At 38.8% G+C, this 27,378-nt stretch overlaps 1 protein-coding gene across 2 annotated transcripts in view; it reads left to right on the top strand.

The window, feature by feature from the left end:
- Nucleotides 1-27,378, top strand: part of lin7a (lin-7 homolog A (C. elegans)) — a 326,716-nt gene that overhangs the window by 207,343 nt on the left and 91,995 nt on the right. For both annotated transcript variants that reach the window (XM_051919749.1, XM_028817141.2), the window contains exon 3: nt 7,435-7,506. In XM_051919749.1, the coding sequence (XP_051775709.1) occupies nt 7,435-7,506 (72 nt within the window). The remainder of the gene's footprint in view (nt 1-7,434; nt 7,507-27,378) is intronic.

The raw sequence follows: 27,378 nt of genomic DNA, 5'->3' as shown, positions 1-27,378 counted from the left end.
AGTTGTTTAATATAGTTGGTGATAAGTCTTCAAATATCCAAAGTGAGTAACGTTGTGTAGTGCTTCATAATCTCAATTATGATTATTCAAGATGTAACTAAAAAGCCAGATTATAAAAGATGTTTATTGATAACATCTATCTGTAGATCATTCTTGATTCCAAAATTTTTAATACTTTCTTTACTCTGAAAACTCTTATTTGGGAAGAGGGGAAACATTGCTTTTCAGTCAGTTTTACTTATTTTTCATTCTTTTGGAAGATTGGTTAGGATGACTTAGAATAACAATGGTCCACACTAGTACTCTGTAAATGAAGTAGAATGTTGAAATCTCCACATTTTACCTTCAAAGGGATTTAGCAATATGAACCCCTTCCAATGTTAAACAAGTTAATGGATGCAATAATATAATTTCTCTGAACATGCTTATTGTCTATGATTCAATGAGTGGAAAAATTATTTGAATATAACACCTGAATATTAAACCTCTACAGAGGTGAAGCCAGTGCTGCATTTCCTTCAGTAGGAACTATTATGATTCCACAATATACAACAAAAGACCATTGGCGTCATATATACAGTAAAGAAATCGTGCATAACTTCCATTACAGTTATCAGATTATACACAAATAAATTCCATGTTGCACTTCAATTCACACCTTCGTTTTCAAATTCATTCCAATGCATGAAGGCAGCAGCTGTAGAAGTTACACAAAACACAGCAGAAAAGTTACAGTCCTTGAAATACTCCACTCCCCTGATCTGGAAACTCAGAGCAGGCCGCACCCCTGGCATCCAGACCCTAAATTGAAAAGGCAGACTTTGGCGTGACAAGGCCCAGGCTTCTGAAATTAAAAAGTCCCACAAAATTGCCGTAGTAATAATAAGTAATCATAAAACTGGAAAAAAAGAGCACAAAACAATAGTCAAAAAAGGGTTTTCCTAAAAAGACAACCCAAAGCTAACAATATTACCCCAAATCCAAACCCTTAATCTTAATACATAATTCGCCTGCCTTCTCACTCACGTCCATCCGAAGCCGAATGCGCAGTCACCTTCTGCGCAGCTGCCCGAAAAACCTTACGAGACCGACATCCAACCCCAACATTGTGGCAGGCAGCGGATTTACGGCCGCAAAAATTCAAAGAGAAAGGCGACTTCAATTAAAGCTATAGAGGCCTGAAAGGCGATTTCGACTACAGCTCGAGGCCTAATTACGCATTCATTCAATACACCTATATCAGGTTTGTGGTGCTTATACTTATTACTATTCCATATTGTACTGGAACATTCATCATTCAATATTATACTATAGGCCTGGAAAATTCATCAACTAACAGTACAAGCCTGTACAGTAATGAGTAAAGCGGACTACAATCATTACAAAACAACTTCTTCATTACTTATCATTTGTTCTTCATACACTACTGACACAAACTCGTGCCGGTTTCATCTTACGTTGTCGAAATGGGCTCTTTGTCTAGTCTAGAAATAAAGTGGGAATATTAAAAAAGAAGGAAAAAAAAAGAAAATTCACAAGGTTACTCACAATTATCCACACTTCACAATTCATAATGTCGGTCTAGATGGCCAGACTCTCTGTCTCAAAAAAATAGGAAGGGTGTGGTCCTCCAGCTTATTGTCATGGTGGCCCTTATTGAGGCACAGTGCATAACTGAACATTAACATGATAACACAAAAATGGGAATACATAAAAGAAATTTATGGTCAAAACATTATTCAAAACATAACAAAAACTTAATATACACAATAATGATACTTAAGGACTAGCACAAAGCTCATAACATATGACATTACTTTCCTCGAAATGCTAATTAGAACATGATAGTAGATAGGTTGATATTCCATTTTTGGGCATGTGGGACTCAGAGGTTTTAGTTCAGAAGAAGAACTAAAGGTCTTGATCCTTCTCAGTTTAAGCAATGGAGATTAGGTTTTAAAATTATGGTGCGGGTGCATGCTGGAATCTTTGTTACTTTAAATTAAGTTCTTCAAAAAGAACACAGACATAACTGAAAATTTGTTGAGGGTGGATTTCGCACAAATATTAGCCAGTTTTTCTTCACAAAAAATAACATAGACACATGGAATAAATTATTGAAAGTACATTTTGGGCTGAATGGCCTATTGTCATCAAAATTGTTCAGAAATTCAAATGTTTTAATGTTAAAATGTACCTTTTATTTTTATTTTCATTTTTTACAGCAGAAAAACAAACAATGGAAAAGTCAAGTGGAATACTGAGGATGTAGTATACAAATATAAATTAGATTATTAATTAAATAATGATGTTTTAAGAGGTATTGTTGTGTTACAGAAATCACCCTTTCTTTTTGATAATCTAGGATCATTCCTCCTAATGTTTTCTTTTAATAGATTTAGAATCTATTCACAAAAGGCCTGGCATACTGTCTGACCAATTTACTAAGAGTACAGGTATAATGAATAAGATCTGGCATATCAAAAATACAGTTATGTTTTCATATTCTCACTTTTTTTTTGGATAAGTAAAGTTTTGTGAAGTCAGCTGTGGTAGTTTCATCTTAATTCATGGAAAAGATTAACATTTACACAGTGTTCACACATTTGCTTAATATCCATTAATTAGAGCAAAGTGTTATAAAGTTTTGATCACATCTCACTGAGCATCTATGAAATATATATGTAATCATCACTCAGTATTTGAAAGTATGTTCCTTCTAACAAAGACATAAGTATCTGGCTTTGGTAACTAATTGTTACTATTCTGAGGTTTAAACTAGTCAGTAAATTAGTATATCTAAAGTACAAGTAGGAAAACCATATATTGAGTGACATTGTTGTGATTCATCAAAAAATGTTTGTTCATTTATTCTTTACAGTATTTTTAATTATTTAAATTTTACTTTTACCATGACCCACAGATAAGGATATGAGATGAGATTTTCTTTGCAAATTTTAAAATGATATTGGTGGCACCTTTTTGTAATATCTTTTTTAAGGGTGCCACCATTTATTTAACATTTTTAGGAGTATTTGTCAATCATGTGACTTGTGTGACACTATGTCTGCACAATAACACCACCAGTATAAAACACAGTGCTGTGGGAACACAAGCATTCAGGTTTTTGGATTCCTTAACTTCAAACAAACCTCACAATAGATAGATAGGTATATAGATGCATAGTACTTTATTTGTCCCTTGGGGGTATTTTGCTTTTAACAAATGTTCATTAAATAAATAAAAAATAATAATAAATAAGTATATTGAGACAAGCAACAACACACCTCTGAAACACACAGCAGAATGACTAAAAACAACAACAACATTTGTTTCTATTGCACCTTTTCATATAGGCAATTTAGCTCAAAGAATAATTAGCAAAGGTAGGGTCAGATGGCCAGGAGGACAGAAAAAAAAACAAAAAAAAATTCCAGTAAGTCTGGAGAAAAAAATAAAATATGCAGGGTTTCGAAGGCCAAAAAGGCCGCCCAGCCCCAACTGAGCATTCTACTTATAAATGTTCTTAATTCAATCCTTTTTCTTTTCAGGCTTCACATGATAGTAATTGATGATGTTGGTCTTGTGGACACCTGAGACACCAGTCTTCAGTCCATCAACACAGGGAGCTGCACGGTACATTGATCAGGTGGTGGCAGTGTAAAATGCCACCACAGAAGAACCAGAAAAAAACAGCAGATAATAGTAGAAATTAGTAAAGATTGTGGATCCCTAAAGGATCTGATAATTCCAAGCCAATATAGCCTATCGGGAAATACAACTAAAATGTAACTACAAAAAAAAACAAATTAAAAATAGTAAGTTTTGAAAAGTTTTTTAAAAGGATCCACAGTACTAGCCTGGCGAATTTAAATTGGCAAAGTATTCCAGATTTTGGGTGCATAACAGAAAAAGACTAACTCACTACTTCTTTTAAGTTTGGTGTTTGGTATTATAAGCAGACCACCACCACCATAGAATGTCTATGGAGAGTAGAGGAAAAGGTATTCCAAAATATAGGATGTAGCCAGATTATTTAAGGCTTTGTGAACCATTAGTAGTATTTTTTAAATCAATTCTGAATGACATGTGTAACCATCCATCCATCCATTATCCAACCCGCTGAATCCGAACACAGGGTCACGGGGGTCTGCTGGAGCCAATCCCAGCCAACACAGGGCACAAGGCAGGAACCAATCCCGGGCAGGGTGCCAACCCACCGCAGGACACACACACACCCACACACCAAGCACACACTAGGGCCAATTTAGAATCGCCAATCCACCTAACCTGCATGTCTTTGGACTGTGGGAGGAAACCGGAGCGCCCGGAGGAAACCATGTGTAACCAGTGTAATGATATTAAAACTGGTGATTGCAAATGATTGACATCTTTCTTAGGTAATCCTATTCGGAGTGCATTACAGTAATCTAATTGACTAAAAACAAAAGTGTGGACTAATTGTTCAGTGTCTTATAAATTTTATAAGACATTTAAATTTTGCTGTATTCCTTAAGTCAAAAAGTTCATTTCTAGTAATCTGTTTGATATGTGATTAAATGTTCAGGTCAGAGTCAATAATTACCCCTAAACTTTTTATCTCTGTCTTAACTTTTAAGCCTAAGGGATGAAGTTTATTTCTAATACTCTTGCTATATCTATGTTTGCCATTCTCTAAGATTTCTCTTTTCTTCTTATTTAGTTTGAGAAAGTTACTACTCATCCGGTTGGAAATACTGCTAAGATAGTGAATCAGAGAGTCAAGAGAATCAGTGTCATTAGGCGCTATTGAAAAAGAAAGCTGTGTGTTGTCTGCGTAGCTGTGGTAACTCACCTTGTGCTTTAAGACAATCTGACCTAATGGAAACATGTACACTGAAAAAAACAGTGGTCCCAGAATAGATCTTTGTGGTATACCATATACAATATCATATATCTCCTGAAGTACAATCACAACAACTAACAAATAATTTTCTACCTTTAAGTAAGACTGAAACCAAAAAAGCCTACCTATTGTAATTTATAAGAATACTGTGGTCTATGGTGTCAAAGGCTGCATTCATGTCTAAGAGAACAAGAACAGATATACAGTCTATGTCCACATCAACCTGCGATTCATTTACTACTTTAACCAGTGCAGCTTCTGTTATCAAGAATACTATTAATACTATTGAGAGTACTAGTATCTATTATTATCAAGATTAGAATTTTGAATCAAGTAATCATTTAGCTGCTTAAAAACAGACTTTTGTAGAATTTTACTTAAGAAAGGCAGGTTAGAAATTGATCTAAAATTATCAGAAAACAGAGGAGTCGAGATTATTTTTCTTGAGTAGGAGTTTAACAACTGCAGTCTTAAGACAGTCAGGGAAGACCTCCATATCTAATGATGAGTTCACTATGTCAAGTATATTATCAATTAGCACATCAGAAACTTCTTTAAAAAAAAACAAAAAACCTGTTGGTACTGGGTCAGGGACACAGTTGGAGGGTTTCAGTGGAGAAATTATTCTTCATAAAAAAATTTGACTTGTCTAAAATGGAATGCTGGGCTTCAGTCGGATTAACTATGGACATATACTATATTATTTCTAATATTATTTCTTTTGTTTTTAAAAAATATAGCAAAAGCCTCACAAGTTTCATTAGTAGTTTTTAGGAGGCACTCCATTGATTCAGCTGGATTTAGAAAAACGATCAGTAGTTGAAAATAACATTCTTGGATTACCAGCATTATCATTTATAACTTTAGAAAAATAGGACTGTCTGTAAAGGCAGACTACTTTGTTATATTCAGTTATTCTAGCCTTCAGTATTTCATAGTGGACTATCGGTTTAGTTTTTCTCCATTTACGCTCAGCTCTCTGGCATGTTCTCTTCATATCAGACACTCTTTGGATCTTCCAAGGTATGATAGTGCTGGAGGATTTCTTAAATGTCTTTTCAGGGCCACTATGTCAGCTGCAGCTCTCACTTTAGCATTAAAATATTCCACCTTATTGGTTAAGCTATCACCATTATTAACGTAAGGACTACAATCGGACTGTTTAGAATATTAGCAAACATTGAAGCTGCAGATGTATCAAAATAACGTTTTTTTAACAATATTTCTCATTAGTTGTAGTTATCAGTGTTTCTACATTAAATAATATGCAAAATGGTCTTATATTTGAAAATTGAAGTAGCCTACAATTAGGAACCAGTCATAGATAGTTATTATTGTAGATATTAAGTCTGAGAATTTTTCAGTAAAAAACACATATTTTGGAAGTCTATAAATGGTCAATATAGGAAACTGCGACACTCCTTGAATAACCATGGCAAGATACTCAAAAGACAAGAAAGTACCAAAACCAGCATCTTTACTGTTTAATTGGCTCAAGTAAATACTTGCTAACCTGCCACCTTTTTTTTTCTTGCCGAAACGAATGAGCAGAGCTGTAATTTGGAGAAGCTGCTTCAATTAATACTGCAGCACAATCTGATCCAAGCCATGTTTCACTTAGTGTAAGATAGTCGACTTTCCGATCACTGAACATTAACGTAAAAAGTCTTACTGGTTAAAATCTAATATATATTTAATATATATTTACATTCAATCTATAATCTATGAAAAGAAAGAACACTGGTGTATTAATTGCTAATTGTGGACTATGGGTTTTAACTTTAGGCTAACATTCTTTTGATTTTTGAGATTTGGCTTGTGTTTTATTTTGTTTTTTTCAACTATTTTGACGTCTTGGTTTTGCTCTACTAGTGAGTTGTGAATATTCCTTTGTCTAATCACTTGACTTCTCATTTTCTAGTCCATTTGTCTTTTGTCCATTAACAGTCCTATTTTTCATCAAAGCAAGTAAAGTTCAAAGTTTCTACTATGTTATAGTGTTTCTAATGATTAATTACATAATAAAATTTTCTTTTTTTCCACTTTGCTAAATAAAAAAACAACTAAATACCTCAAATAGTATATTAAATGTGCATGTGTAGTATAATCGTATATATTATTTTAAGAAGTCAGCATGTGAAGACTATTTTGCAATAAAAAAAAAAAAAATATATATATATATATATATTTATGTGTATACAGTATATATATATTTATGTATATATATATATATATATATATATATATATATATATATATATATATATATATATATATATATATAAAATATAAAACAAAACCAGACTACTCAACATTGTCATTACAACTAAATCAGCATTGTGAAGAATGTATGTTCCTCTCTTTGCAAGTATCACTTTCCAGATGAGATACTGAGAACCTTATAGACAGCGGTATCATGTTTCATTAGGTAGAAAGACCTATTAGGCAACAAAGGTTTGTTTCCATTAATGAGCACATGCTAAATGCCATACATAAATATAGCTGTATGTATTTTTAATCAAAGAAAAAAACTTATATTTTCATTCTAGGTCTATCAGTATATGCATGAAACCATAACCATCAATGGCTGTCCAGAATACCAGGCACGGGCAACTGCCAAGGTAAGCTTTGACAAATTCACAGTATCTGTTTTGTTCTTTGTGCTTTGTAGATTGTGCATGTGTGTGTTTCAGGTGTTACCAGTTTGTACTCTGTAAGAAAATTTAAACACCAGTGGCAGCCCATAAACTAGACTGCATGCTGCTACTTTCAAAGGTAATAGTCATAATCACAATAACGCTGCTGTAAATTTCTGTTTCCTTAATGGTCTTCATTTTGAAAATCTCAATGCTTACCTTACAAACAGGCAATTGAATGCCATCATGAACAAAGAATGCTTGCTCTTCTTCCACTTCATAATAAGCAGAATTGTAGTCCTTCCTTATAAGTATTTAGTGAATGTCATCATTGGCTTGTATCCTTGTTTCTAGACAATCTCAACCTCAGCTGGGAGACAGTGGTGCAGCCTTCATTGTATTAATGCAACGTGCTTATATGTTAAACAGTTGTGCAAGGCTTTCAGTTCTTCTTGACTACCAGAGTACACTGTGGCTAACTCTGTGTTTCTATGTTAAGTCGGTGTAGCTATGTATTATCCTTCAGTGGTATTGGTCTACCTCATCCTGGTAAAGAAATCACAAAAAAAGAAATAACTGTATATGATTATTTGCTAAAAGGTTGGTTTCTTTCAAAACTGAAAAGTAAATATTTGATGTGTTGTGAGATCTTCTATAAACTTTAAGCCGGATAGTTGTTTCTTTATCCCACCAGGTCCTCCCTATGTGGTAGCACTTTGAATAGTGAGGAAAGTGCTATATAAATGTAATGAATTATTATTGTTATTATTCTTATTACACTAAACAAACCATAGGAAGCAGGTTTTTTTTTTCTCAAGAAAGAAGAGAAACTGCAGGGAGAAACACATGAAACTACAGGAAATGGAGGAGTGGGGTCTGGTATTAGATCTTAATAGGGTAATGTAATTTTACCTGGGACCCCAAAAGTGGTGCACAGTAAACCCTTTGAAAATGACACTAGGGGATCGGAGATCCTTCAGAGTCAGGAGCATTAAGATGGAACTTTGATGGTAATAAACACCAATGGCAAGTAGCTTTAAAAGGCAATCTTCTGTCATGGCCTGGAGAAGGTGACAAAGTTCTAAAGGTGAAATATACAAGGTATGTAGTTGGAGTATCTACAAACTGGAAAACTGGGCATCTTTTTAAAATAACATTTAGTTGATCGTTGTATTTATATTGACATTTTTTGTTACAATATTGTAATTCCTTTAGGTGTAATGTCACAAACTCTGCAGTATCTGTGGATAATTTGGTCTTTGTAATTTTGTTTCTGATGCTGTGCTCTGCCAAGAAATGGGCACAAGTATGACTGAGGGTATTCTTTTTTAATTCATTCATTCATTCATTCATAGAGGAACTATTTTAAAGTTTAAATCATTTATCCTCAACCCTTTTGATTTGATGGTCACTTGAATAAAATTTAAGCTTGGGTACACTGCTCATCATGTTTAGCTGCTGTTTTTGCTAGAGTATTGTAATCCTTTTACTTGCAGCGTTACACACACTGTAATATCATAGCAATGTACTGGAACAAAATAAGCAGATTGCAGGTTAGAGAAGGAAACATCAGGATTAGGGAGAAGAATTCTGAGGGTTCTGCTGAAGCAGGTATTGTGTATTGGCAAACCAAGAATGCTTTCAAAGAAGGTGTGGAAGAAGTGATATAAAGGATAGCCTAACTTAAATAGTAGCTGGAAGTGGTTTATTCACAAGTGACACAACAATGAACTGAAATTTGGGTAAGAGAATCATACGGGTGTGCTAAGAACATTATCATACCCACAGAAGATGATACAGCTTGTTTTTTTTCAGTTCATATGTTACAGCATACTCACATTAAATCATCCAGTATTGCAACAGAGGCCTTACCTCTGAAATGCAAATGATTATACAAATAACAAATATGCTCCTGTGGAGTGTCAGTCGTTTCGACACAGAGGTATAACTGGCTTATGTTTATTGTTGGTGCCTCAGCACAGGAGACACTTCATCCCATCCAGTCCCATACATGCTCAATGGGTAAAGATTTGATGAGCTTGCTTGCCAGGGAGTGTTGACAAGTAGTCTCAGACCAGATTGAGTTGTAGATGTGAACCAGCATTGTCTTGCATGAAGAACACATCTCCCAATTCATGCAGATCTCCCTGACATAGATAGCACCGTTTAGTATTTGAAACAAAAACCATAGACTAATGAGCACTATAACTGATAGCACCTCACACCATGATGTCTAGCATGGGTCATGTGCAATCAGGAGTATATACAATGGTTGTAGCCCCTCACCATGTCCTTCAGACATGTATTTCATCATCACTCATTTCCAGGCAGAAGCTACTTTTATCACTAAAGACTACAGACCACCATTCCTCAGTCTGAACCTTTCACTCAAGACATCACTTCAGGCATGCACAGCACTGGTGACAAGTGAGTAACAGGTGTGCCAGGGCAACATGTGCACACATGCTACTTTAAGAAAGCAATTGCATTTGGTCCAGGTAGACACTTCTGGTACAGTATGACAGTGGCTTTGATGTGTACCAATATGGTCATTCGGTGTGCCACATTCTTCCTTCTAAAGCACCAGACTTGATGTGCATCTGTATATCAGGAGCTGTCTAGAGCCACATCTCTGCTTGTGGGTACCCTTCAACTCCAAATCTAATGTAATATGGGCACCAGCTATCTAATTTGTTTTACAATTTGATGGAAGGACCATCTTGCTTTGCAAAAGAACACCATATGACTTCACTCAAACTCATTTAATTGAATGAGCAGTGCACCAAGAACACATCACACTGTAGAGTACTTTACAGCATGTGTTAACAAAAACTACTGTTTCCTAATTCTGTGAGCACCACCTATTGAGGGCAGTGTTGTAAACCTCACCATACTTGGTATCACTATGACTGCTTAAACAAACTTTAGGTCTTTGAGCACAACATTGTCTGTCCTCTGTATATTGTATTACAATATTGCAAAGTTCTTCTTTCTTTCTTTTATATAATGTACAGTATATAAGGCAGAACATGTGATAGATGTGCTCTCAATTAGCCCATCTGTTTTTTCAAAGGCTAACATTAAAGGCTGCCAGCTCCTCCCTAAAATGGAAATTGAATGAAAGGCATGGCATATTGTTCTTGAGGAAATAAGTGTCAAATGTACTTTCATTTTTGGTAAAGGTGAGATTCTACTGATGAAATTTAACAACAAAGAGCTGTTTCTTGCAGAATATATTAGTGCATTTTAAATTAAAAATAATTTTTTATTGTTTAACATGTGTAATTCTAAAGAATTATTAAAACATTGATAATATTAACACTTAGTAATTTCTTTGTATATTCTTTTCTCATTTGTTTCTAGACTTTGATATTAAACTACTTTTATTCTACCATTAAGTCCCTAATGACAACAAAATATTGTATTCCTTAAACATCTTCAAACATTCAGTACCTGAATGATTTAACGGCTTCTTCAGTTTGCATTTCCAGATCTCAGAGGACTTTTTGCACCTCAGAGATGATTTGACTATAATAGAGGAAGAGTAGAAGTCATATGGTGGCTTTGAATTATATATTTGCAGATATTTGGCACTGAATAAAATATTCAGGCCAACATTCAAATGAAGATGATGTCTAATTTATAACTTATTAATCTGCAATACAGCTGCAATTTCTGTGTGAAAAGAACCGAATAAATATGTAAAACAGTAATGGGGGCATGAAAAGAACTGAAATCTTTTTAAGTTAAGTGATAACCATTGATAGTATCAATCAGAAGTAAATCCCGACTGTTATTGTTTTAATATTTTTCTCCACAGAATAGCAATTACTGTATTTAATGTTTTACTAAAGTCCTTATTTTTAAACATTCAAACATAGAAAATACTGTATATGTATTGTAGATGCCATGGTAGATGGACTGGCATCCTGATCAGGAAGGAAGGTGGTTCCTTACCCAGACGGAAGACTGTAAGGAAAGGATTTGGATGGACAGGTGTCTCAGCTGGGTTGGTTGCGGGTACGTTTCCTGGCTGGGAAGATATATTGGACATAGAACGACTGTTTCTTTGAGCCCTGTTGTCCCTCATTATACCAGGCTGCATCTGTCAGGTAGTGCTCTCATGTTTACACCCTCAGGGCACCCTTGGAATTGTAGTCATGGTGGACAGTATTGTCAGGGTACATGGGTGCTGCAAGAGGGAGCTGTAAGGAGGGAACTCACACATTTTAAGGAGGTTTCTGTCTGACTCGGAAGTGCTTCCATGGTGTGACTGGGTGTGATTGTGTGGCATCAGAAGTACTCCCAGGTCTGCTTGACCTCATCCAGGGGAGTTGGAGTCAGGAAGTGGAGGACAAGGCTTGCCTGGAGGAGAGCAGAGAAGAATTAATATGGTTGTGCTAGTGAGTACTTGTTTTGAAGAAAGGACCAGAAAATGTATTTGTGTGTAATAACATTTACTTTACTTGAACCTTTGGTTGTGTACTAGTGTCTGGCATATGGGACTCTAGAGCACTCTCATTGGTCACTATATACAGTTTATATATCATGTGATGGACGGCCATGGCCTACCTGGCCAGGATGCCAATGGAACAGAAGGACCGGGGAAGAGAGCATTCCTGAGACAATACCTTTCCTGTGACACTAGAGGGCAGCCCTCCTGGGAGGCTGTGGCACCATAGATTTCCTCAGGGCATGCTGGGAGTTGGAGTTTGCTTTAGCCCTGTCGGGTTCTATGGGAGCTACCAAGGGGAGCTGCAGAGCCTTATAGTGAACTTCTACCACACCTGGGAATGATTCTAGGAAATACTGATGAATAACCTGTAACACTCACAGGACCTGAATTAAAGGAGCCACCTTACTCCATTCGGGAAGCCAGAGTCAGAGGAGGTGGACAAAGCTTGCAAGACAGGGAGTAGAGGCGAAAGGATGTAAAATTGAAGGGTAGAAGGACTGAGACTATACTGTATTATACTATGGTGGTTACGTACTGTGCTGTGGGGAGAAAGAACACACTCCCCAACTGTAAATAAACCATGTGTGTTGTGTGAGAAGTTGTGTCTGCTTGTCTCTTTCATGTTAGGACGCGGCCCCAGTGGTCCCCTATATATATACAGTAGAGTCTCCTATCCTACCTTCGCTTATCCGAAATTCCGTATTATCTGACGTCCCACCACAAAAAAAACAAAAAAAAACCGCATCAATCGGCATCAAGAACTGCAAGTTACAAGCATGAGCATAGTCTATTTCTTGTTGCTCCCAACTCTACTGCAGCTAATTACAGTGGAACCTCGGTTTGCAAGCATAATTCTTTCCGGAAACGTGCTCGCAGTCCAAAGCACTGGTATATCAAAGCGAATTTCCCCATAAGAAATAATGGAAACTCAGATGATTCGTTCCACAACCCAAAACTATTCATATAAAAATGATTAATACAAAATATAAAGTAAAAATACATAAAACAAATTAATCTGCACTTTACCTTTGAAAAGAATCATGGCTGGTGTGAGTGACTTTCTAAACTCTTGTGGGATTCCACCCAACGGGACGACACGCAGAAGAGCGTCCCAAAGCAATCGCAGTCTCCCAGCGCTGTAGCAGTTTGCCGTAAAAGCGAATCCGAAAAGATCGCGAACATCCAATAAGCGCCTGCTGTCTATGGGTGATACAAGCAACAAGGAACATTATAAATGCGCAGGGCACAGTATTACTTGGCCACAGCCCTGCCTGACTGTTGTGTCTGTGTATAGGAGAGTGGCAGATCCCGCTACAATAAATAACCGCACTGTTGCTGTTTCAAGCTGAGTAAAGCTGGTGTTGCTAAAGTACTGAGACTCAGCTTCGTGTTTTCAGGTGCAAGATGGGGACTCGCATGTCACAGCACGCACGTCACAGCACAAACACACATACACACAGTCACAATGCTGTAGTAAACAGTATACGCTCATACGAATGTTGACTATATGAGTGACGGAGTTAAGGCTCTAGAAACTGCAATTAAATACATTGAGCAACAAGAAGAAGCTACAAGAATCAACATAATGATGCTGCAAAGATGGCGAGACTTGGCAGCGAAGAAATGGCACTCGTCAGGAAAGCAGACTAGGATCAAAAATTTCTTTAAATCATCACAGGACTGAACTTAAGTACAGTACATCCTTCCATCCATCCATTTTCCAACCCACTGAATCCGAACACAGGTCACGGGGGTCTGCTGGAGCCAATCCCAGCTAACACTGGGCACAAGGCAGGAACCAATCCCGGGCAGGGTGCCAACCCACCGCAGGACACACACAAACATCAAGCACACACTAGGGCTAATTTGGAATCGCCAATCCACCTAACCTGCATGTCTTTGGACTGTGGGAGGAAACCGGAGCACCCGGAGGAAACCCACACAGACACGGGGAGAACATGCAAACTCCACGCAGGGAGGACCCAGGAAGTGAACCCGGGTCTCCTAACTGCGAGGCAGCAGCGCTACCACTGTGCCACCGTGCCGCCCAAGTACAGTACATACTGTATTTAACTTTAGACAATTCTGTAACTGTAAGTTCATTTTTTCAGTTAATTTTTTCTGTTGTTTTGTTGTAAAACATGATTATTAGGTTCGTAATGTGTAAAATTATAACATTGTTTGACGTTTAATAGGCTTTTACTTAACACCTCCCATTAATCCGACATTTTCGCTTATCCGATGTTCTGCCGGCCCATTTATGTCGGATAAGCGAGACTCTACTGTATATATATATATATATATATATATATATATTGTGACGGACGACTGGCTATGGACTCCGGTCGCCACCCCCAGGCCGCTAGGAGGAGCCCTCCGGACAGCATATTCGTGCCCCGAGTTCCAGCAGGGCCTCATGGACTTTGTAGTGTTGTGACACAGCCCTGCTGGATACCTTGGGGGCCGCCAGGAGTCGCTGTAGGGGGGCTAGTGGGCTCTTGCATACCCTATAACCCGGGAGTGCGTGTCAGTCACGTGACTGGAGGAAGCGACGTGCTCCCGGGATGAAGAAGAGGACTGTTTGCCCTGACCCGGAAGGAAATGGACTTGTGGGTTGTGCTTAGAACCACTTCCGGGTCAAGAGCTATAAAAGGACTATGGGTAAGCCCAGACATTTGAGCTGAGCTGGGAGGTAGGAGGGCGAAGTGTCTGGGAGTGGAGGATTGGTTAGAGAGAGAGTTATTGGTTATATGAATAGTGTGGTGTGTGGAGTGCTTTGTGCACTGCACAATAAGGAAATAAAAGATTGTTGTACTTTCACCTGGTCTCAAGAGTGGTACCTGAGGGTTTGAGAGGTGGACAAACGCTACATCTGCTACAATGGCGTAGTCGGCAGGATACTCTGGCCGTCTGGAGGCAGAGGATCTGCATTTCAAATTAAATTTGTTGTGGCAGAGAACCCTAAGAAGGTCCCTCAAGTAACCGCGGAGGTGCAAACACCCCCCACTACAGAGAAGGCTGTGACGCTGATGAATCTCGCCTCGTACCTGGTCGAGATGGGGAAGAAGTCGGGGAAAAAGAAGGACAACACCGACTGGGTAAAGAACATGACCAACAACGAGTTGGCCTGGACTCGCCTGACTGGGTGTGCCGGCGACAAGGAGCTGGTAAAGGCTGAAGAAGCCCGAAGGGCGCAACAGCAGGAACGCTGCCAGCCAGGGGCCGCGCCGAAAACCCTGAATAAAGTGGGGACACCGCTGACAAAACTGGAGGTATGTGCTGGGAAAAAGCCCGAAGTTTCGGGTTGTTTTTCTTCCTATTTTGCAGAAACTTACCTCCAGAGAGCGGACGGCGCATCAGATGCCTGCCACATACCTCCCCAAGATGGCCGCGGTACACAGAAGGCAGGCCAGGCTAGGAGTCGTCAATCTACCAGCCCATTCGAGGACAACGACCACGTGACCTCGCGCGATGGAGGCTGGGATAGAGAAGGTCAACAGCGGTCCTTCGGTGAGGTCAGTTTTCCCCAGACGGTTCAGAGCTCCCTGAAAGGGAAGGGGACAGCGAGCGAAGCAGCGCCAGCATTTAACAAAGGTATAGAGGGGCGGGAAGTGACTGTAGTGTCTGCCGGCAAAGTTAAAAAGGCAGACCGCAGCCAGCCGCGGGAGGCTACCCGTTCCTCTAAAGACTCCATGTCCCAGGAGCCCTTGCGCTCATCAGGACGTGTCCATTGACTCCCGGCTGGAAGGTAAGGGGAACGCGGAAGCTACCTTGCCTCCAGCCGAATTAATGAACTATATGACTGTACGGGATCTCGAAGAGGTACTCGACCCCGTAATGGGTTTCTTTCAGGGGATCGAGGACCTGAGGAGACGGTTGGAGGAGCTGGGAGCCACGGTCGAAGCGCCGCTGAGGAGACTGCATAAATACCTGCGGCGATTAGGCCGTGAAGCCCCGGCCTCGATTGATTCGGCGGTGCAGGTGAGTGAAATCTGCGCCGTATATCATAAGGGGACACAGTGTGAATTGGTACCGCGTTTAATAAGTAGCGGATGCCAAAGCACTGTGATCCCGACATTGGAATGTGGTACGATGACGGAGTGGTTGGGCAGTGATCCGATAGAACCGGGGCAGCGATATCAGACGCCGCTCCGGGATAACGTGGACCATAAGAGCCCGACCCGCATGATAAGGGGGTTGCCGTTGGTTACTGAAGGGGCGGGGGAAGTACCGATCGTCCCGGGGCAGCTGAATAGTGCTGTTACCCGGAGCGATACGGTACTAATGACGCCGCCTCCGAGTTTGCATAGGACAACGGGCGTGCAAACAGCAAAGAGGCTCTCTCTTTTCCATAGAGAGCCTCATACTGTGCACAAGCCCCAGAGAAAGCAGGAGATCCCCGAATTAAAACAAGGGTCTCCTGACAGATTAAAGAAAAGGGCAGAGAGCAGCAAAGCGGCCGTTAAACCCTCCTTGGCGGAGGACAGGGTGGAGCTGACGGAATTCCCGAGGTGTTTCCGGTCTCGGGAAGAGAAGCCAACAGGAGGACGTCGGCGGTGCTACAACTGCCGGCAACCGGGCCACGTGTGGCGTAGTTGTCCCCGGAGGACAGGGGAGCGGTGGAATTGCAGATACACCGTTCCCCCAAGGTTCGCTGGGGGATCTAGACAGCAGAACCACAGCCCGGATCTCGCGTCCTCCTGGAGGAGGACGTCCCTCGCGGGAATCAACGCTCCGCCCCACTGGTCGTCGCTAAGGGGGAGGGACTGTGACGGACGACCGGCTATGGACTCCGGTCGCCACCCCCAGGCCGCTAGGAGGAGCCCTCCGGACAGCATATTCGTGCCCCGAGTCCCAGCAGGGCCTCATGGACTTTGTAGTGTTGTGACACAGCCCTGCTGGATACCTTGGGGGCCGCCAGGAGTCACTGTAGGGGGGCTAGTGGGCTCTTGCATACCCTATAACCCGGGAGTGCGTGTCAGTCACGTGACTGGAGGAAGCGACGTGCTCCCGGGATGAAGAAGAGGACTGTTTGCCCTGACCCGGAAGGAAATGGACTTGTGGGTTGTGCTTAGAACCACTTCCGGGTCAAGAGCTATAAAAGGACTATGGGTAAGCCCAGACATTTGAGCTGAGCTGGGAGGTAGGAGGGCGAAGTGTCTGGGAGTGGAGGATTGGTTAAAGAGAGAATTATTGGTTATATGAATAGTGTGGTGTGTGGAGTGCTTTGTGCACTGTACAATAAGGAAATAAAAGATTGTTGTACTTTCACCTGGTCTCAAGAGTGGTACCTGAGGGTTCGAGAGGTGGACAAGCGCTATATCTGCTACAATATATATTTATATATATATATATATATATATATATATATATATAGTTAAGTCAAATATGTTGCTCAATTGTGTACAGAGTTGAGTCCAAAACAGAACTGACAAATGCAGGAGTTGGTCTGGCTTTTAAGGCAGGTTGGCAGAAGTGATGTCATAGGAGCTAGAACCGGAAGTGACATCTTCAGGTCTGGAACTGGAAGTGAGATCTTCGGGGCCAGGTAGAATTTCCTGTGTTTGGTCTGCAGAGATAACAGAGAAAGGTTTGGTGCACCCCACCACCCCCCGGCCTGGGGTGGAATTACCATCTGTTGGTCCTTTTAGCTGACTCCAATGTGCATGTGTGTGACAATATATACATATGTACTGTATATATTTGAATACTGTTAAACAACACATCCAATGCGACTTATTTAAGTTTCAAAGTTTATACTTAATAAATACAGCATGTGCACAGCTCACAATTCTGCACCTTTTTAAAAAGTTCATTTGTCAGAGGGCAGCATCATAAAATTATAGTTAAAGTTCAAGTTTTTGTTATGCGCATAGTTTTCATAGTTGAGTGAAAATTTAATTTGCATATCCGACCAACACATTACTACTCTCCAGTGTTATGACAGCAAGTCAGTGTATTATACAGCATTTTTTGCATCTACTGTATCTGTCATGCTGTCTTTCTCTATAGATGTCCATCTGTCTTAGTAGTGCTGCTTTATGGATCTAGTATCCTGGGATAAAATCCCATACATACTGTATTAGCTGGAGTTTGCACATCTTCCCCTTTGACTTTGTGGGCTTTTCATTGGGTGCTTCAGTTTTCCATCCTATATATTTGCTTCCAACTTTGCCCCTGATGCTGCAGGGATAGAAACTGGCCCCTCACAACTCTGAATTGATTTAAGCGTGATTGACAATGTTACTTTATGTTTGTTACACCACATTGGTTATTGCAGTATAATTCAGAAATAGGTTCAGTCACAGGTTTTCTGAGGTGCTGTTAAGGTTAGTGTATGTTGTTCAGTGTTTTCTAGACAGATTTATAAATGAAACCTCTTTTCTAGTGTGTGTTTTTCCTCTGTCACATGCTGTATGTGTTATTCGGGATAATTATTGTTGCGCTGGGAAGGCATTTCCTGCTGTGGGTCTAATTCCAATCTTCCCTGTAAATGTGTGTATCTATCTGTGTGTGATACAATTCAGTTTATTCTTATAAAGTGCACACTTTTAAGCCCAGCACTCAGTGATTTCACTAATGAGATTTATATTACCAATAAACTTTCAATAGAAATTTAATAAAGAAGTGCCTGGCTTTTAAAAATTATGAAAGCAAAGTAACAAAAATTAAATTACCACCATCCGTATATTAATCTCTACTCCTAAATCCATTAACCTTGTTGTTTATTTAATAATCCAGTGTTCACTGATTGCCTATTTTAGGATTAGTCCTTTTTAGTATATGTTCAAAATTAAAAAAGGCATAATTAGTCGACCAAGTGGCACCCACTCTGCACAAAGCAATTCATATGAAGGAAGTTCTATCTAAAGCAATACATTTTCAGTATATACACTGCCTGGCCAAAGAAAAAGGTCACACACTCTAATATTTCATTGGACCACCTTTAGCTTTGATTACGGCACGCATTTTGCTGTGGCATTGTTTCTGCAATGTCACAAGATTTAGTTCCATCCAGTGTTGCATTAATTTTTCATCTTGCATTGATGATGGTAGAGTCTGACCGCTGCGCAAAGCCTTCTCCAGCACATCCCAAAGATTCTCAATGGGGTTAAGGTCTGGACTCTGTGGTGGCCAATCCATGACCTTCTTCCATTGCTCCAGAGTCCAATCTTTATGCTCCCTAGCAAATTGAAGCTTTTTTTTCCGGTTTGCCTCACTGATTAGTGGTTTTCTTATGGCTACACAGCTGTTCAGTCCCAATCCCTTGAGTTCCCTTCGCATTGTGCATGTGGAAATGCTCTTACTTTCACTATTAAACATAGACCTGAGTTCTACTGTTTTTTTTCTTCGATTTGATTTCACCAAACGTTTAATTGATCGCCGATCACAATCATTCAGGATTTTTTTCTGGCCACATTTCTTCCTCAAAGACGATGGGTCCCCACTATCCTTCCAGTTTTTAATAATACGTTGGACAGTTCTTAACCCAATTTTAGTAGTTTCTGCAATCTCCTTAGATGTTTTCTCTGGTTGATGCATGCCAATGATTTGACCCTTCTCAAACAGACTGACATCTTTTCCACGACCACGAGATGTGTCTTTCGACATGGTTGTTTAAGAAATGAGAAGCAACTCGTTGCACCAGTTGGGGTTAAATAAGTTGTTGTCAGCTAAAAGATAATCACCCATGCAATAATTATCCAATAGGAGGCTCGTACCTATTTGCTTAGTTAAATCCAGGTGGTGACTTTTTTTCTGGCCTGGAAGTGTATAAGAAAGATATGTGAATTTGTGAATTATTTGCTTCCGGATATGTAGCACTTTCTTGGCAAAAGACAAGGTAGGCTGTTCATGTAAAACATAAACGTTTCATTTTTACCACTTAAAGCGTTATAATTACTGACAAAGAATTAGTTCTTATTGATGTACATCACAAAGTTTGATCTAAACAAAGAATTCCGGAAGATGCCCATACAGCTCTCGAATTGCAAAAAATGGAGCTTTCCAGCTTAGATGAAGTTTTCTAAATTAATTAAGCTCCTAGATTAATGACATTAATGATTGACCAGATTTTTAGGGTTCATTTTGAATTCTGTACAAGATTACTGAATTTTGCACTTATTTATATTAAAGATAAGGAATTCTCTGTAGAATTTCTGAAACTCATTTGCTGGAATACTCAGTAGAGAAATTTTCAGTCAGTACACAGTCACACAAAATTTGGGAGTTCTTCCCTTTGGCAGCCAGAAATCTGAATACCAGCACATGTCTTTCTTGAGCCAGCTGATTATTTTACAAATCTTGCAGCATGATCAAACTAAAGGGACCTAAATTTTAATCAAATGTGGGCATCCCCACAGGTGAAGTTGTTTGCCATGATACAAAGAAGGTTTTCATTTCACACTGTGATAACTGGTTTCATGGCAGACTTTAAAGTTTTTCAGGGTAAGTTAGGCACCTTTTATTGCAGAAGTTCAAAGACATGGAACATCTAATTATGTGTTATTTTTTTCCTAAAAGGCATGTCTCTGTGTATCAAATGATTTATTGGTACACTTCATCAAGGGGCAACCATTACGGAGGCTATATAGGAACTTGAATTTATACCTTACTGGGTGCTTCTTAATTTTCTAACCATATTGCTACTACTTCCGACTTTGATTTTTAGGACAGCAGATCATCGTAGGAAATCACTTCCCATCTGCATTAACTTTGAAATACTAATAATACCCCAAGTATATGTTAAGAGTTAAAAAAAACAGTTTTGACCTATTACAATTTTTTTTGCATTAGATCATTTCTTAGTTCATAAGACTTTAATACTTTGAAAGCTAAATTTTTTAAGCTTTACTGCATGCGTGCTTTTTAATTTTATTTACTTGCCTGAGAGAGATTTTTTTAATTTTTAAGTGTGTTACTCCACAATTTTAGAATCTCTGCAGATAGATAACAGGTTGCTAAGAGACCCTGCCTGGTTGCTAGGGATATATTCCAAAAGGCTCTAAGATGCGTGTCACTAAGACTCACTTAAAAAATTCCAGAACAGCACAAGTAGCCTTTTGTCCGTGATTACGGATTTGACCTGTGAACATGTGCACTTCATTAATTTAGATTTTTACATTCAGGTTTACAATTAATAGCTTTCTCTTTGTGAATTGATTCTCTTTCTTATCATTTTGGCTCCAGTTGTATAATAGAACTGTGGTAAATGAATCCTTGCATTTCATGTCCGACTGCTATAATGGTTTAGCCATCTGGATTTTTAATATCAAATCATAGTCTCTTGAGAAACCTGTTTTGTTTATGGTTTCTTTGAAAACATGCATGTCTCCTGGTCTGTTGCCAATTATGTCTTAGCAGTTGCTCTCTCCATTTTTTTGACAGTAGAGTACTTGAAGGAATTGGCTGGAGATAAAAAGACAAGCAGTTTGCATCAATGCTGCAGTTGAACCGAGCTGCTTCAGGTTTTTGTAAATGGCATAACTGTATGGCCATGTGCATGAGTGACCGAAATAAAGAGTGAAAGGCCAATTCTATATACACATCATGCTTTACAATAGCACACATTTGAGAGCCTGGAGATGTAAGCTAATGCATGTATTGCTTCAAGCACTCCACTTATTCCTTTCCCATTTCAAACCAACCCAAGCCCTAGATGATACTTTTCAGGACATAAGATAAGAACTTGTAACAGACGGATACTACATTTGATAAGACTAATCCACCCACTCATCCATCCATCTTCCAAAACCTCTTATGCAGAACAGGGTAGCGAAGAAGCAGCAGCCTATTCTAGTAAGCATCAAGGACAAGGCAGAAGCAATCCCTGGATGGAATAAAAGCTGTAATGCAAACTACACAAAAAATCTGTAAGTGTTTCATAACTGATTTTTTCATGCCTGCAGCAATGTTTCAAATTGTGACCTCACAAGAAGACATCTATCTAAAGATTGACTGGTTGCCCTTTTGTGTCTCTTCAGCCCTTAAAGAGGCCCTCTAAGTTAAAGGCTGTTTACTGACTCTTACTGCTTGGGTGGGAGAGGAATGGCCTCTGACCAGTGCTCCCTGGCCTTTCCCTTAAAAGGGTAATTTTATTCGCACTTCACCATCTGCAGTACCAGGACTTCATAACTGTTCTCCTTCTCTAATTTTGGACTCAAGCAAAATGGCATTTTATGAATCCTCTGGAGTCTCATATAGAATTCACACTAAAATATGGCGTACAGACAAAAGTGGAAATATGCGCACGCAAAATAAAATTCAGATGCACAAAACCATGGGCAAACCAACTTTCACACACATGCATGTGCCTGCTGTCCCACTCCAACTCCTCCCATAATTTTGCATATTTTAATATGCAAATCAATATAATTATCACCTTCTGTTCGGTTTTTGGTTAAAAGACAATGGCAAAAGCACGTGAAAAAATGAATTTCAGCAATTGTGAAGTGGAGGCAAGGAAAAACATACTATTTGTTGGTTTAAGCAGTGGTATAAATCAGGGGTCCTCAACCCCCGGTCCGCGGCCCACTACCGGTCCGCAGCCGTCTGACAGCTGGGCTGCGAGAGAACTGCCGGCAACGGCGACTCACTCAGACTTTTCAGAACGCTTGGCGGCGGGGCTTTGCAGCGGTGCAGAGAGAGGAGAGAGACCGAGGTGAGAGACTATTACAACAAAGTATTTTTATGGTCCCGACAGTTTCCCCATATGACATGAGTCTATAGAAATCACGTTACTACGAAGTACATTCAACAGATGCTTTCATTACAACGAAGTGACCTTGAAATGCTTGAACGAATCATCCACAGAGCAGTTAGATCTGTGGTCGCAGCTCAGTTGTGCATGTTTGCACAATGATCCCCAAACAGAAACATTGTAAAAAAATCTCTTTCTTCGAACTTTCCTCGTACTGTTTTTTTTTTTTTTTTTTGCTGTTTTTGTTGTCTGTGGTTTTCATTGATTCCTTTTGCTTATTGCTTGTCAACATTTGAAAAACATCCATTGGAATTTAACTCATTGTCACCCTCCTATAGAAACGGCAGACACGAAAAAAAGATTGCAGTGTTATTGTTTGTGATGTGCAATCTATTGGATTGGCAAATGTAAAGCATATGTCTTTGTTATATGCAAAAAAAGAAGAAAAATCTCAGATTGCAAACGTATGCGAACTGCTTAATAACTTAATAATAATAGAAATGTTATGTAAATTGTGTATAAAACTGCCCCCCCCAACCACAAACCGGTCCTTGGAAAGATTAGCATCTAATAAAGTGGTCCTTGCTGTCAAAAAGGTTGGGGACCACTGGTATAAATAACAAAAGGAAGTTGATCAAGTGGTACAGAGTGGTGGAAACGCTCAAAATTTCAAGTTCAGAAAGTCGCACCATGCCCGAAACAAAAAAGAAGTGATCAGATATCAAAGTCACTGTGAGAAAGTGAGTCGTAGCCCACTGTCTTGAGTGTCACAAGGAAGCTTATTATGGTACAGAGAAAATAAAAAACATAATGACACTGAAGAAAAAAAGGTTGAAATGTCAACTTTAATCTCGTAATTTCCACTTTAATCTCGTTGTTTATTTTGTCATTAAAGTATAATGTTGTAAACTTAATCTTAAAGTCAATTTTTAATTTACTACAGTTTCTCAGATCCCATCGTAACTAAAGTAGTGAATCGCTACTGCTTCCCCACCGTGTCCACACGTTTAATTGTTAACAGTATACATTATTTAAATGAAGGTAAAAATGTGTCTGTATAATGTAATATACATACTTTAATGCATTTCATCTTAAAAATTATATCAAAAGCTCCAATAACATAGCTCTTGGAAATCTAAATCGACTTAGACACCAGTTGTCATCATCTGTAAATACGCTCTCTCTTCTATTGAATTCTATTGAATTCCTTTATTGTTATTGTATTGTACAATGCGATTGAATATGCAAATCCTCCATAAACTTTTTTTCCTAAAAATGATAAAATAACAACAATAATAATAATAACAATATGATAAAAAAACAATGAAAACTATACAATATGAAAGCATAAGTATAATATAGATGTACATAAAGTGCAGATAGTGCAAATGGTTCATAAAGTGGTTCAGGTTGTGCAATATTACAACTGTAGTGCAAGTTTACAGTGAGGTAATTATACTTTGTCACAATAAAAGACTGAAGACATTGAAAAGGTTTGGGGCAGCCACCCGTATATTGTGCCCTGGCTGCAATTGGGCAAATCTGAAGAGATGTTCACAGGTTTGAGTCCAAAACAGAACTGAACTGAGAGGGAAAATATGGCGGCTTTAAAGGCCAGGACAGGAAGTGACGTCATCAATGGCCCTAGGACCTAGTGAGATTTCCTGTGGATGGACTGCAGTGGTTTGAGAGAGAAAGTTAATGCAGCTCACCACCCGCTGGTCTGGAGTGGTACTACTATTATTCAGGCCCTCTAGCTGCCTCCCAATCGCATATGTGTGACAACTTATAAGTACAAACAGTTCTACCAGGAGCACTTGAAGGACTGATTGAGTGCATTTATATCTCTTGGGATGAAACTGTTTCTGCACCGCGAGGTTCGTGCAGGAAAGGCTCTGAAGCGTTTCCTGGATGGAAGAAGTTCAAATAGACTGTGCACATGGCTGAGACAGCGTGTGCTATAAGCTGTGTCCCAATAGTCCTCTGCACTCTAGACACAGCCGCCATAGAGCTTTCCAATTAGCTGCTATGTAGCTGGGATTCCAAACTCAGTTGCAGTTGGTTAAAATACCCTGAGTGGTGCACTGAAAGTAACAATGGTAAAGCATCTATGGTATTTGTAAAAGTCTGACCATTCTGTGGACCATTATATTGTTACAGGTTGATTACAATCAGATGCTTTAAATTTACAAACAATAGGTGGTTAATTTCAGTGTATTTGATAAAGCTGTGATAGGGATGTGGATCTAAAAAAGAAAGGGAAACCACACTGGAACAAAAGCAGTGCTTTGACATTGGGTGCCGCCAGTTTACAAAACCAAGTGGAGAAATTGTGTATGGCAGGGATTGAGCTGGCATGAAAATGTGTGTGGCTTTATGCAAAGTTTAGTTTTTATACATTATGATATGGGTGTGCAAAGGGGCGTATGCAACATTTTTGTGCATACACACCATTTATACATGAGGCTCTTGGTCTCCTTTGTTTAGTGACTAACCTCAGAAGAATTAGGTTTCCACAAGATGGAAAAGGAGTGAAAATACACAAAAATAAACAAAACAAAACTTTGTGCATGCTGATAGAGGTGTCCTCTCATCAGCTCCAGCACATTCCTGCTGCCTGATGGGAATTGTAGTCCCCAAGCCGGAACTGTTTTTTGGGTTTCCTCCCCTTTTCAATTCCACTCCCCAATATGTTGTATAGTCTATATTTTAATATGGGCCAATGGCAAAGATCATGCAAAATTCAATGAAAACTTGAGCATCAGTTTTTACCTGATTGGTGAACAAACAGATAAACTATGATTTTATTTACATAAGAGTTAAGACATACAACATTCTCAGACCCACTGGTTAAGGGTCACAGTAAAGATGGAGCAACAAAGGATTTTCACAAATACATTTAAGCAAAAGAGTAAATTCAGTTCAATTCAAACAGAATTGTTAGCAAATGAAAAGAAAATCACTGATTTATTGTAGTCATAGCTATTAACCCTAACACACTCAATATTCTAATACTCAAAGTTATATTTATTATTGTATTTTCACCCAAAGCATTTCTTGACATACCTCTGCCAAATACAACCAAAAATAGTGGCATTCATACAAAAAATACAACAAAAACAGTGTTGTCAGAATAATAATAAAAATAAAAACTTATTTTAAATAAAAAAATACATTTGTACAAAGAATGATATTCATGACATTATTCATCCTTCTGTCTCCTGCTCTCTTTCTCTTTTTCTTTGTGGTGCTGGTTTCCTAGGAGATGTCTCTCAGCTCTTTGCCATATTTGTAACAGTTAAAAGTATCTGATCATCAAAGAAAATATAATATTATGTGAAAAACTTTACTGAACCAGTTTCATATAGTTTTGTTGCCTTTTAAGTTTATTTATTAATAGAGCCGAACAAGATTTAATGCCCCATGTCCAAAGTAATTTCCTTCTCCAACTCAAAACTGGTTACAATCCATTTAGCAACAATGGCTGTAGCCAGATGTCTCCTGTTTATATTGATTATTCTCTCACAATTCAGTGGAAGAATTTCCAAAAGTCTTTATTATACTTTAAAGAACTCTTTGTTTCTGATCCACAAAATCTTAATGAATTTATTTCTGAATGTTCCCTGAGCTATTTGAAACCCATACAACTTCTTTATGTACAGCACTTCTAATGTAGTCTTGTCTCTGCATTTGATTCGTTGTGTTAATTCATGATCTATTGGCATTTAAGCTTCATTTATTAGAAGAATCTTCTGAAGAACAACACATAATATGGCCCATTTTATTATGTCAGATAATCCAAGCCCTGATAAAACAGACCATTCTTAAACCTTGATGTAACAACTACCATGTCTGACTTTTGGCATGAGTTAATAGTGTGGAATGCAGTTTTAGCATTTGTCACTTTATAACATGAAGTAACTTAAGCCAAAAGGTACATTTGTGACTTATTTACCCATAGAAGATTATGTCTTAAAATTCATGTAAATGATTTGGGTGCATTTTTTTTTATTAGTGAAAAGTGGTTTCAAACTTACTTATCTGCCATAGTTCCCATTCCAGTTCAGCATTTTCTGTTTGGACATCAGACTAAGTTAGAGAGAGAAAAATCAAGTTTTTTTTTTAATTCTTTGTGACTTCATCAAAATGTCAGTACTTCCTCTCGGAGATCATGGCAAGACTGACCTCCTTCCCCTTTCCATACTCATAGATATCACCAGGAACATCCTGAGTTTTCCAAAAATTCCATGTGTTGTGTTGTTGTGCACATGTACAACCTGTGCCACGTCAAGTTTACTCTTCTGAAGTGGTGTACTGTATATTTTTGTCAGATCTGGATTGTTAGTCAAAGTGCAACTTGTTGCTTATTTGATTACCTACCTACCTATCAAAAATGAAGAACACATTAAGCTTGATGCCATTTATTTTCTCACACACTCTCTCCTTTATCACCTATGTATACTGTCTATATCTGCCATGGCCCAGGTGTTGGTCCGTCATACACCCATTCACCTGGCGTGGTCCCATCCATCATTCACTCTACCTCTCTGTTTTTTTTAATATACTGTATGATTGGATTCCATATTTGCAGAGTTGAAGCCAAGAACACTACTTCTTTTTATTTCCTGATTTAGTGTGGTTTCAATAACAGATGTTTATTGCTACATTAATAAACTGGATGGCTTGTTGAATAACTGAATCC

This window comes from Erpetoichthys calabaricus, chromosome 1 (genome assembly GCF_900747795.2).
Source record: "Erpetoichthys calabaricus chromosome 1, fErpCal1.3, whole genome shotgun sequence".
Lineage (NCBI taxonomy): Eukaryota > Metazoa > Chordata > Cladistia > Polypteriformes > Polypteridae > Erpetoichthys > Erpetoichthys calabaricus.
The sequence above is the reverse complement of the archived record's forward strand: the minus strand, read 5'-3'. Positions and strand labels throughout refer to the sequence as shown.